This window comes from Cyphellophora europaea (genome assembly GCF_000365145.1).
Source record: "Cyphellophora europaea CBS 101466 unplaced genomic scaffold supercont1.1, whole genome shotgun sequence".
NCBI classification, from domain to species: Eukaryota; Fungi; Ascomycota; class Eurotiomycetes; order Chaetothyriales; family Cyphellophoraceae; genus Cyphellophora; species Cyphellophora europaea.
Genome location: NW_008481797.1, coordinates 1435988 through 1448363, shown reverse-complemented (window position 1 = coordinate 1448363; position 12376 = coordinate 1435988). Strand labels below are relative to the sequence as shown.

At 54.5% G+C, this 12376-nt stretch overlaps 4 protein-coding genes across 4 annotated transcripts; all 4 read right to left on the bottom strand.

The window, feature by feature from the left end:
* Positions 1–429: 429 nt before the first annotated feature.
* HMPREF1541_00529 (uncharacterized protein) lies at positions 430–2638 on the bottom strand (the record flags this gene model as incomplete). The annotated part of the gene is made up of 4 exons (XM_008712835.1): positions 430–1805; positions 1867–2068; positions 2119–2314; positions 2367–2638. 4 exons carry the CDS (start codon positions 2636–2638, stop codon positions 430–432), a joined length of 2046 nt encoding a protein of 681 aa, XP_008711057.1.
* A 2176-nt stretch (positions 2639–4814) lies between these two features.
* HMPREF1541_00528 (uncharacterized protein) lies at positions 4815–8114 on the bottom strand (the record flags this gene model as incomplete). The annotated part of the gene is made up of 2 exons (XM_008712834.1): positions 4815–6589; positions 6725–8114. 2 exons carry the CDS (start codon positions 8112–8114, stop codon positions 4815–4817), a joined length of 3165 nt encoding a protein of 1054 aa, XP_008711056.1.
* A 951-nt stretch (positions 8115–9065) lies between these two features.
* HMPREF1541_00527 (DNA replication complex GINS protein PSF1) lies at positions 9066–9753 on the bottom strand (the record flags this gene model as incomplete). The annotated part of the gene is made up of 2 exons (XM_008712833.1): positions 9066–9674; positions 9727–9753. The coding sequence occupies 2 exons, from the start codon at positions 9751–9753 to the stop codon at positions 9066–9068; spliced, it is 636 nt and encodes a 211-aa protein (XP_008711055.1).
* A 566-nt stretch (positions 9754–10319) lies between these two features.
* HMPREF1541_00526 (uncharacterized protein) lies at positions 10320–11438 on the bottom strand (the record flags this gene model as incomplete). Its single annotated transcript, XM_008712832.1, has 1 exon — positions 10320–11438. One exon carries the CDS (start codon positions 11436–11438, stop codon positions 10320–10322), a length of 1119 nt encoding a protein of 372 aa, XP_008711054.1.
* Between the last annotated feature and the right edge of the window lie 938 nt (positions 11439–12376).

The window sequence follows — 12376 nt, the reverse complement described above, 5'->3', positions numbered from 1 at the left end:
CCCACCGACTAGACCTCAAAAAGCCCTTTGCCACTATGGGGTATCTCTCGAAAGGACAAGTAGACTTGTGCCATGCTTGAGGGGGTATCTGGTTTTCGCAAAATCAAAAAACAACAACAAAAAATCACACGCAAAAAAGCAATCCAAACCAAAAACAATCTCGATCTAGTACTGTGGGGTATCCTGAGCAACAAAACAGCAGATGAATGAGCGACGTGGGAGTTGGTCGTGCGATGGCGAGCCGATCCGTGCCTCCTCTCAAAGAGCGAGGCCAGAGAGACGAGAAGGGCTTCGAGGAGACAACGACGATGTACTGTAGTTCTTCTCGTCCCACCACTTCTCAAACTCAACTGGACTCGCAGCCCGAGACAGTCCAGATGGTGCCGACAGAGATGTGCGTGGAGTCTTGTCTCTGACCTCGGAGGACCTTCATGCAGTGGCCTTGACCTCAGGGGCCGTGGCAACGCTGTCCTTCGCGGTAAGGCTGTCGGGAACCACGTCGCCGACAATCTTGGACTCAGTGGCGTCTGTCGTGGCAGGGGTCTCGGTCTTGGCCTCGGTAGCGGGGGTCTCAGTTGCAACGGCAGGCTCAGTGGTAGTAGCGTCGGTAGTGGTCTCGGCCTTGGTCTCGTCCTTGACCTCTTCAGTCTTGGGCTCCTCGGACTTCACGGCCTTGCTGGGCTTGCGGAAGAGACCTCCGATCTTGCTGGGCAGAGGCGACTTCTCGCGCTTCTTCTCAGTGCCGTTCTCGGTGGCCTCAGACTCGTCACGCTTCTTCTTGATGGTACCGAGACCGCCGAAGAGAGAAGTCCGGCGCTTGTCCTTCTCGGCAGCAGGCTTCTCCTCCTTGGCGGGAGTGTCCTCAGACTTGACGGCATCGGTAGTCTCAGTGGCAGGGGCGGCCTCGTCAGCAGGGGTGGGCTCGACGGCCTTGGTAGCGGGAGTCTCCTCCTTGGGTTCCTCCTTCTTGGTCTCGGGCTTCTTAATGAAGCCGAGGAAGCTGCTCTTCTTCTCGGTCGCAGGCTTGGTAGAGGTCTCCTTGGGAGCCTCCGCAGCACCGTCCGTGTTGGCCGGAGCGGTGACGGCAGCAGCGTCGATGGGCTTGTTCTCAATGGGCTCATCGAGCTTGGGAGCAGTGTCCGAGACGGGAGGGACGTCATCCTTGGCAGGAGGAGTAGGACCGACCTCTTTCTCAGTCTTCTCGGCGCTGGGGCTGGTGACCTTCTTGTTGAAGAAGGCGCCGAAAACGGAACCGCGCTTTCCCTTCTTGTCGGTAGGGGAGGTGGGGGTAGACTCAGTGGCAGTCTCTTCCTTCTTGTCCTCCTTCTTGTCGGACGCCACGGCGGCAGGGGCTAACAGAGTCAGTCGGATGGTATTCACATCCAGGTATAACTTACCGGCAGCGACGGCGGCAGCGCCAGCGGTGGCAGCAGCAGCTTCAGCGGCCTTGCTAGGGTCGTGCTCCTCCTTAGCCTCGTCTTTCTTGACCTCAGCCTCGGCCTTCTTCTCCTCTTTCTTTTCGGCCTTCTCGACCTTGTCTTCTGCCTTCTTCTCTTCCTTGGTCTCATCCTTCTTGCCCATCAAAGAGCCAAAGATGGAGGTGCGCTTACGAGACTGAGAGCGCGACTCCTTGGGGGTCTCCTTCTTCTTCTCTTCAGTAGGAAGGGCAGCGGGCTCCGCAGGGGTTTCCTCGGGCTTCGACTCGGTGGTGGCGGCCGCGGTAGCGGTGTTGGCATCGAGAGACTTCTTGGGCTCCTTGGATTTGGAGCGGGACGCAGCAATGGCGGCAACGGCAGCTGGTTTAGCTTCGGAGAATTAGTCGTCGATCATTACAGCGGGGTGGGTCTGGCAGTTGGAGAAACTTACAATAGTCATCGAGGTTCTTCTTGTAGCTTTCCTTGCCAGTAATGTCGTCCTTGAGGGTCTTGGATTCCTCGACCTGCTTCTCGACGGCGACAACCCAGCTATCGCGGTCGCCGGCAGTGGCAGCCTCAAACTTGTGGGTCTTACCCTGCAGATCGAAGGAGAAGCCGAGAACACCCTCCTTGGTAACATTGGTAGCCTCAGCCTGCGACACGGTTAGATTTTGAAACGATGATGCCTATCCCTGTTACGAACCAAAGGAATCAAGCCAGCAGGGTGGGCCTTGTCCTCGGCACGCTTGGTGTGGAACAAGAGGCCCTTGCCAGTCTCGCGAGCCCAGGCGGCGTTCTGGGCAGCGCCGGTCTTCTCAGAGCGAGCATAGCTGGCCAGAGACTCGGCGGTGAGGGGCTCCTCGCTGAACCAGAAGAAGTGCTTGGAGAAATGAAATTGTCTGGGTGAAACTGTTAGCGATGTCTGGCTGATTGGGTGAAGATGTAACTTACTTGAGGAAACCAGGAGCCTTGTATCCAAGAACACCCTCAGTTGCGGGAACAGCCTCAACGACCGTCTCGTCTTTCTTCAGGTCCTCCTCCACTGGCTTAGCCTCGTCGGCCACAGGTGCGGTGGTAGCCTCGGTGGCAGCCTCCGTCTTGGGAGCATCGGTGGCAGCAACGCCTTCACTGGTGGTGGCAGTGGGGAGCTCAGTTGATGGCTCAGCGGGCTTGGTCTCGACGGGAGTGGTCTCCTCGACGGTCTTGGGGGCCTCGACAGACATTGTGTTATATTATTTGGGTACGAGATGCGCTTGTAAGGCGGCGGGGGGAGAACGAATTAGAAGATGGGTAGAGACTGTGGTTCCAAAAAGATTCGAGACTCGATTGAGTGGCTGCGATCAACGAGGAAGGGCAAGAGCTCGTCGCTGGTGGCAAGAGTATTGGTGACACAAGGAGGAAGGAGTGTCGGAAGTGGTAAACAAAGGGCTCGTTGTGCAGTAAAATGCGAGATGCACGAGGTGAAGCAAGTGAGATTACTAGACAGCTCTTCAGCTCGTAGAAAGGTAGATGCAGGGAGGATGCAGGAAGGAAAAGATTGGATTGCGAGATAAATGAGTGGGAAATGTTTGGAAGACAACTCGGTTGCCCGTGCGTCGCCCTGGCCTGGCGGCGATGGCGCTCATCTGCCTGGTAGTGTGGTGATGGCTGGCATCGGGAAATGAGCAGAGGCTCCCTAACTGATTAAGCTCAACTTTAGCGGGTGGGGCGTTGGTCGCGCAGACTCTGGCGCCCATAGCATTGGTCTTGGTTAAGCTATTGCCCACTAACCCTGGTCCACCATCACATGTCGTGCTAAGTTGCCCAGGACCCTGTCTGACGATCTCTAACATGCAAGGTGATCATTTCTCCGCGTGTCGAGGGCCCGAAGGACTATATGTTTTTGCGGTGAGACACCATGTTGTAGTGCTGTTTGGGGGGAGATGAGATCCAAAGGCCACAAACCAGGCCAGGTCAAAGTACAAGTACGCTCCGTCCTCACCAGAGGTCGCCCAGTCCTGGCCTGGCCCATGGCAACCCCGGTCACAGGTAATCATCAGCGCCATTACGACGACCGAGTCCCGGGCTGCACCTGAAGCAGGCGTTTCAGCGCTCTCATTGACCTGCTTTGGACGCGCCTACGGCAAGCTCCCATCCTCCTACCAATCTGGCGCACTGTGCGATTCGATCGACTGGAGCGCATTACGCCTCGCACACTCTGGTTCGTTCCAAGGCAATTGATAGCCAATCCTTGGTCATGCGACCCGCGTCGGTCCTGGAAGATCGAGATAAGGGAAAGAAAAACCTGAGCCGTACGCGTGACGCCGTGTCTCTGTCCAACCTGCATGCATGTGGGCTGCCGGGAGTCCCGTGCAGGATAGGATGCAAGGCCGCACATCGCCCGCAGCAAGGCAATTACTGATATCTTGTTGGTTGAGCTGCGGCTTGCACCTGCAGGTATGGCGTAGTTAACGCAGCTCTGCCATCATCCGAGTAGTCAACGCCTGCATGCTCGTGTTTCGGTCACTCGATGATCAGCGGACCATCCTGTGGATTGGGAGGGACGAGACAAGCAATAGTTCGTGCTCGCACTCTCTTTCTGCTCTCGTCCAGAACTTGACTAAAAAGCCGCAAAGGACGTCCGCCAGATACGAGCGCCCGCGTCTTGTCGCAATCGCCATAAGCCCACAGAGCGCCGCAAGGGTACGCCGTTCGCCTGACCCTAACATATTGGCCTTGGACCTGGCTGGAAAGGCCCGTTCAAAGGGACGCTCCACTCCCACCACGCGCCCCACAATCTCAGCCGGAGCATCGCGCTAGCAGCTGGTTTCAAATGTGCGATCCTCTAGTTCAGACTGGTGGATGATTGGCTCCCGGGCTTGGACACTAGATCAAAATTACTTGACGAAGACTGTTCTGTTCAGGATTGAGGCTCGCGATGTCGAAACACACTCGGGAGACTTCACGATGGGTCAATGGCGGAATCAATGCAGATGGCGGGAGTGACTAGCTCAGCACGAAGAAACCACGTCCGAAGGACAGCCGACGAAAGTGTTTGAAGCAAGGAATGAATGTGGATGGAAAAGAATTTCTTGTTGGCAGAGAAGCGAGAATGGAAGGTGCGTCGACTCGCTTCTGGAGGACCGGGAGGGGCCACGGCTTCCACAGAGACGAGATTCGACGCTTTGACCACTACCACCTCATAGCGGCACATCCTCCACGGGTGCAAACAATTGACGCGCAATACTTGTCTTTCTTCCGCGGCATTAATACAGATGATCGTCTTCATGATAATGATTGCACATCATGCAGCCCTTGCTGGGCCTGCTACCGCCAGCGCCGTGCTCGTTGATACTAAACAATAGATAGATTTCCAACTTTTGATCATCGAGATAACCAGAGGCACTTTTGCTACTCAGCTCATGCAGCAGTCGTCAGGACGTAGGAGGTAATGACATCCATCCTCTCCTTTGTCAATTTCAAGCTGAGCTTTAGTAGCTCCTGGGCCAACTCTGGCTGCTCGGTTTGAAGCTCTTTCCACCGATCTGCAGACAGTTGCCACACGATCGAGTCCTTGTCCGCAGTCATCCTCGCGGTGCGTGGTGTTTGCGAGAAGAACGGCAACTCTCCAAATGGTCGCCCGCGGACGATCAACTCCGAGAATTGGCCCTGCGGTAGATCGTAATCTCCCCGCATCAAGCCATCTTCCAGCAGGTAAAATCCATTTGGTAGGTCGCCGGGCTCGAAGAGAACAGTGCCTCGAGGCAATGTCCGACGCTCAAAGTACGGTCCAGCTTTATACCAAAAGTCTTCAGCTCTGGTTGTCATACCCTCAAAGATTTCCAGCAACAGAGGCAGTGGCTGCTGAAAATCCTGCCACTTAGACGCGGATGTGGGAACTTCTTCGACCGCGGTCTCTGCTACTCTTTGGAGCTGATTCCTTCGTGGTGAGCTAATCATGAACTCCGTCTGAACTGACGACGAAAGCTCGGATCCGCGCGGCCGCGGCACATCAAGGTGAGTCGTCCCGATGCGTTGATGGGAGCCTCTCTTAGTCTGATGTCTAAGGAGGCTCTTCAACAATTCGTTTTCGCAGCTTTCCAGAGCTTCATTGAGACCCTGAAAACGCCGCACATCAAGCTCGTCATCAAAAAGACCGACACTTTCAAGAGCATGGCCGATTTGCCCTTTCAAGTCAATGCCACTGACACAGAAGACGACACCTCGTTTTTGCAACAGCCGATTGATACGCGTAAAGGCTTCGGCCGCCGAATAGTCGATGCCGTTGATGCTGGCCATGTCGAGAATCAGGAAGCGAAGAGGTCGCTCTTCGAATGCTTCATCTTCCAGGAGAGCTCGAATGCGATTTTCGACACCGACGATGGTCCCAAAGAACAGAAAGCCAGAGAGCTTGATGAGAAACATCTGCCGCCCAGCTTCTTTGAGAAATCGATGCTGTAGCGGGGCTCTTCTGACTGTCGAGTTGGCAATCTCTCCTGAGTACGTCGCTCGGATGGCGGTCCTACGGGAGGTCTGCACCACGAAATTCAGCGCAGCCAAGATGATGCCAATGAAGATGCCGATGACGAAATCCCACACGCCCATCGTGACGACAATAACGAGAATGGTGAGGTATTCTAGCCGCTGCACTTTACCCCACGTCTGCCAGAGTGCTTCTTCTAGCAGTTCAATGCCCAGCAGGAAAATAAGGGCTCCAACCACACAGACTGGAATATAGCCTATCACAGCGGGGCCGGCAACAAGCACACCGGCGGTGGCGGCGGCAAGTAAGAGGCCAGCAAGTCGATCTGATCCTCCACTGTCCATGAAGAGTAGACTGTTGGTGTAGACGAGGTAGTTTTGGACACTGCCGAATAGTCCAGAAAGAGAATTGGATATGCCGTGCGCGATGAGCTCACGGTCGACGTTGAGATTATCCTCATTTGTTGCGATACCCAGAGCAGGGACATTGATTGGCACATGCAATAGGCCAAAGAAAGTCAATGCAAACATGGCCGGTATCGTTTCACCGAACGCCGCCCAATCGACAGCTTTGAGGTCATACAACGTCCAGAAGTGATACCAGGGGTTGCCTGCCGGAGGACTATCGAACACCCAGCCCTGGGAATGCAATGTCTCCATCGGAAGGTGAAGGGCGAACTTGAAGACGTAAAACAAGACAGCTACTCCGATGACTAAACCCGAAGAGGTCAGCAAAAGATGTACAGCAGATGGCCTTGAAGTGACCAAAGACGATTGGGGATTTCTGGTATCCGGTCTGGGATGGCAAATTGATGCTGATCCCGGGACAAGCTGGAAAGAAAACTCACAGTAGCCGCCTACCAACATCTCGGACTTGACGAAATGCTGAGTGGTTTTAAGTATTAATGCGAGTCCGAAGGGTAGTATCCATAGACCGACGGTGTCACCTTGGAACAACTGTCGCAGCGTATCCAGATTATAGTTCAAGTTGCCCGGCAGCCGAGCCGATACTTCAATCCCAGTGACAAACAGGAAGAAGCCCACGCCACCAATACATCCTATGAGAATGTGGCGTGGGAAGAAGCCAATCAAAGAGCCCAACCTGCAAGCTCCAAGTAAAAAGAAGACAATGCCCGTCAACACCGAGCTCACAGAAAAGGCGAGGATGGTGGTAGCTAGGACTGACTTTGGGTTATCCTCACCAACCTTGTTGAGGATAGTGAAAGCCATCTTGTGCATGAAAGGGACGACCTCAATCATCTCGGAGCCGATGCCTCCTTTGAAGATCGACCCGCCCGCCGAATATGTGACTTGGGCCACGATGGTGGAAACGTAGAACATCGCAATTCCATCCGGACCAAGATCGTCGAACATGGCATTACCGAGGGGGAACAAGATCATGCCATAAGATAAGGCATCCAAAATGTTGAGAAGGAGACCTAGAATGACAGCGGGCAACAGCTTCACAGGTCGGACGACAACCTGCCTCACGATGGCTTTCCCACTCCATGTCTTGGGGTGCACGAGGTTGTAGCCACACGTGCGGAGCTTGTCGACCGGTTTACGCCACATCGACACCTGAACTCTCTCATTGTGCTGGCGTTCCACGTCTGCAAGGTCTCCGTAGGCACCAGAGGCTTTTCTATCGCCCAATAGCGAGGTGTGTTCGTTGACTTCGTGGCCGTTTGACTCAAGTGACGCTCGAGCGTGATCGTTCCTCTCTTCAGTGCTGTTCCACGCCGACTGTCGTGCCCCCTCGTCGTCCGAATGAAGCATGCTGGTCAGTGCTGACAGGGAAGGATCGCCTTCATGATGTGCTCCGTCAGGCGTCACAGGCTCGGAGACCTCGGGGATGGCGTCGATATGCAAGTCCTCAGGCGCTAGAGGGGAGCCTGGAGGGGAGCTGCCGAGGAAGGGACTGTCGTCGTGGAGATTATAGGATGCTAATTGCGCGGTCTGCTCTTTGAGACCCTCGGTAGAGTATTGAGCCTGATCACGTTGGCCGCGAAAGGATCTATGATAGAAAGAACGGGCGGGGGTTTTGGCAAGAGATTGGCTTGTCACTGAGCTGCTGCGCCCTCGACGAGTGATATGTGGTCGATCACCTATCGCCAGCCCACCAGGCTCTTCATTTTCTCTCATGCTTCGAGGGGCAGAAGACGAGGGCGGTGCAGGTCTCGACTGCGAGGAAACGGCGGAGCCGGAGCGAGCAGTTCGCTTGCGCGGCGGAGACGACATGGCGCAATGTCATCGAGGCATGACACGAGGTAGAAGCAGCGATGCAGACTGGAAGAAGTGGGTACCACCAAACGCTTCCAGGGATGGTCGAGGATTAGTATTGGACAGATGTAATGCAGGAGGTAAAAAATTTGCACAAGGGTAGATAATTGTGAGGATGGGTATGCACAAAGAAAGGGAGCTGGTTGCTGATGGCTGCGGCGCGCTGAGGAGAAGCTTTCGAAAGCTTCACAGCATTTGCAGATAAGTGGCTTCGCGGCACAGGAAGGCGCGTCCCGTGCTAGTACCGGTCGACTCGTTGGAGCATGTTTTACCGGCGTATGCCATAGGCCTAGCTCAGAGTACCACTGATCTCTCGAGCCGACGTCGACGTAAACTGATCATCGCACTGGTTTTTCTTCGTGCTTCTCCAACGTTATCCTGGCATGTGCAGCGAAAAGAGCTTGCGGGGCTAGCCTTGTAATGGACTAGCTTCTAAGTCTGCCCCTCTATCATGACATTGGTCAATGAATAACAACGATAAAAGATACTGCCTATTGGGCACATGCTTTTTGATAGGTTGAAGTACGTATCTGTTTTTGATCTGCTAGTTCACGTGCTCCCCAATTCGATGAACATGTTGCCCTCGATGGGTTGGTTCCGAGGCATTTGTGCCAGTATAGAGCTTGACAAAGGCGTCTCGACGACTCAGAGTAGCTGCCGAACAGCATGAACTCAGATGTGATCGTTCAAAAGCTCAAATCCGTGTTGGGTGCGGCCAATTGGACAAGTTGGCCGTGGACGCGATAGCGAAATCTTCGACAGATGGCGCGATACCCCGGAGAGCTTGCGAGATGGAAATGTCCATAGCACAAAACGGTTCACGATCCCGGAATGGTGGAGGACGAGTGATTGTAAACGTCGAGATGGCCGTATTGCTCGGCGTAGACTCGAGAGATGCCTCCTTCCAATTCAATTGAGCCTCTGCAAGAAGCCTTGCGCAATCAGCCTTTCCACGTCCCCGTGACGCACATAGAACTGGCTGTTTTTGGTCAAGTTGATGGCACCATATTCTGTCTGAATTTCACCGGCGTCCTTCAGCACTCGCACGTCGATGAAAAGATCCCGCGGTGGTTCAAGGCTCCCAGTCAGATCAATATCCGTCCACTGGCCCTTGTAACTCGACAAGAGATCGTTGTACTGACGGGAGTATTCCTCTTCTTCTGGGCTTAGGCTGCTCTGGTTTCCACCATTGGTCTCGGTCTGGCCTTGCTGTACTTGCTGATGGTGTTGCTGTTCGAGCGCATCTTTACCTTCCCAACACATGCCCTCTAGTTTCTCTGCTCTTACACGGTGATAGGCCAACAGGCACCTCTTATTGCGTCTCATCGAGAGATGGTCGACTAGAAGGGCGCAAGCCGTTGCTTGGTCTTCATTAGGGCTGAATGTTCCTTGAAAAGGCTCCAGAATGCGATTTACATCTCTATCGAGATCTCGCACTTCGCGAGTCACAGCGCGCACCAGCTCCGTCTGGTATGGGGGCAAATGCGCGAGACTCTGTGCACGTTTTGCATGCTGCACCTGGAGTAGAATTGTAAGTCTCATGACGTCGCTGATATCAACAGCAACTTACCAGCTTGTTACCAAGCTCTCCGTGCATCTAGGGCTACATTCAGCAGTCCAGCCCAAGTTTCCCAGCCAGAAAGTCTCTTGTAAAAAGCGTGAGCCCGCGACGAGGGCGCGGGGTTTGGAGGCGTCGCGTTCTGATTGGCCAGGAGTAGACGCGTCGTGGCTGCTCCTTTGGAAGCGATGCCAAGCGCTACCAACGAATCGACGTTCATGAAACTCACTTCACTTCACATCTGCTCGATGTTTTGCGCAATAGGAAAAATCGCGCCAGATAACTCTTCATAAGCGCATCGCATTTCTAAACTGGGCAAGTACTTAGCTCCACTAAGCCACAATCTTCCAATTTCCTTAGCAGTGTGAGAACTCGCGCCCCGAAGCAAAAATGTCGATACTCGAACCGATGGACCGAATCCGACCATTGTGGCACAGGTACTGTGCGCTACGCAGTATAGAAGCTTCTAGCTACTCCAAGTGTACACAATAAAGGCACTATATGTCTGAAAGTCCCATGCTCCTGTAATGGAATAACCTCGCTATGGGTTCACAACAGCCGCAACAACATTCAATCAATGGCCCGCAACATCGATTGACGTCATGCTACGTACTAAACTGCTGGAACTCGCGATCGAAGTCCGAGCCTACCCTTTCATCCCATGCTCTCATATCCGTCAAAGTCGCGTTGCCGGGATGGAAGGGCTCCTGCTGAGCATAAGATACTCTCGGTGCTCCTTCAATGCTTTGCACAGCATAATTCGGATCCAAGCCTCCCAAACGAGGGTCTAGCATAGCGTCACCGCTATCGAAAGCTGCCGCATCCCCGTCTCCCAGCAGATGCTGCCCATCAGCATTAGGCAGACCAACCATTGACAACATATTGTCCTGCAGTGGGAATGGATCCTCCGTCTTACTGAAGTGGACGTCCTCGACCTGTCCAGGGGCGGCGTATGGCCGGACTTGGGCCTGCCAATACTGGTTGCCCGTCGGACGTTGATCCGGATACACAGGCATCTGTCGGTCGGGATACTGGTAGGCGTAGGACGAGGGGTTGGCGTACCCATATTGCGCGTATGGTCCTGGTGAGCCGTACGGCCAATGATCGCCCTCAAAGGGCGTTGCCGTATTGCTTCGGGTATCGTCACGCCTGACACTGCCTCCAGTACGACTGCGTTTGCCGCCTCCCCATTCGCAATCACTGTCACTATCGTCTTCGTCTCGGGCTCGCTTCTTTCCGGCTTTGTTCGGCGCAAACTTGTACTCCGGATGGGCCGCTTGATGGTTGTCTCTTTCGAGCAGGGCCAGTTTCTCGTACTTTTTCCGAATCTCGTCTGGCTCAAGTGGCCAACTGGCACCCGTGACCTGCGAAACAACTTGATGGTTGTTCTCTTTGCAGAACTTCTTGACTCTCTCGGCATAGGCCGATCGGTACAACATGAACGAGTTCATGGGCCGGGAGATGTATCCATTCTTCTTCGCTGCCTCCTGCATCCGGACCTCGACCGGTCTGTTAGCCCACAGCTCCATGTCTCTGACTGGCACGTCGTAGCCTTCGGTGAGCACGCTCAAGGGCTGATCGATGGCAGGGCCACCCTTGGGCGCCTTTCCAGCCCGTCGCCTCGGTGGTCTTTTCCTGGGCGAGGGGCCGCGACGATGTCCGTCCAGGGATTCTGGCGAGCGCAAAGAACGACCGCTGCGTGTCTGGATTCCTTCAAAAGGCATAGGTGAGGGGCTATAATGCCGCGAGGGGTAGGGATAGTAGTTCTAAATTGGTGGTCAGACCTTGACTTGGCTTCTTTTGTGCCTTGACCAACAGTAAGTCAAGACAGTGAAATTGGTACTCACTTGATGTGGCTGCTCATAGTACGGCTGAGGGGCCGTGTGGTACATTGCTGGGTCTCCATAATGGTCCTGCCGTTCAGTTAGCCTTTGTTCGAGGTGGATCAAAGATTCTCATTTACATAAGACGAGTCCATTGCTGCCATTGGAATGTTGTTCAGAGGAGGCGTGTACGGCGTTTGTGCGGCGTGTGGTGGCATGCGATTTGTATGATCACCATCGGCAGAGTGCGGTGGCGAAGGAGGCCTGGCGTCACTGGGCCGGCTCATGATGGTACTGGCCGCGGTATCGGCAGCTGTGGGCGCGCGAGGGCTAGGCTCGGCAAAGGGCGTCTGGCTCCGTGAAGGTCAGGACCGTTCGCACAATGTCGGTTTGAACCTTCACTGAGGGGCGCGAAAGTCGGCGCGGTGACCAGGTGCCTCCTCTGTTCTGTCGCTAATGGGAAGGATTGGTTCTTGTATACGGGAAAGCTTTGTTGGGAAGCAAGGGCACCCTCCACAATGCTGCTGATTGCTCCTTTGAGATGGATAGTGAAGCGGACGGGTGGTATGAAAGAGGTTTGTTGCTGAAAGAAGATGGGTCGGGAAGCAGCAGATCTTAGGCAGGGTGCAGATCAGAGGTCCGGATGGCGAGCCTGCCTCTGCGGTGGGAGTAAGACACCAGAGCGGTCAGTGTCTAGCACCCAGGGCACCGGCTGCTATCGATTTGGTAAGTTTGCCTCCTGCTAACCTTGCGATGTCGCAGCAACGGTTAGCTTTGTCTCGGTCTTTTGCACGGTGGCCCAAAAGGCGGCCTCAGTGACCAAGACTATCCGATCAAGG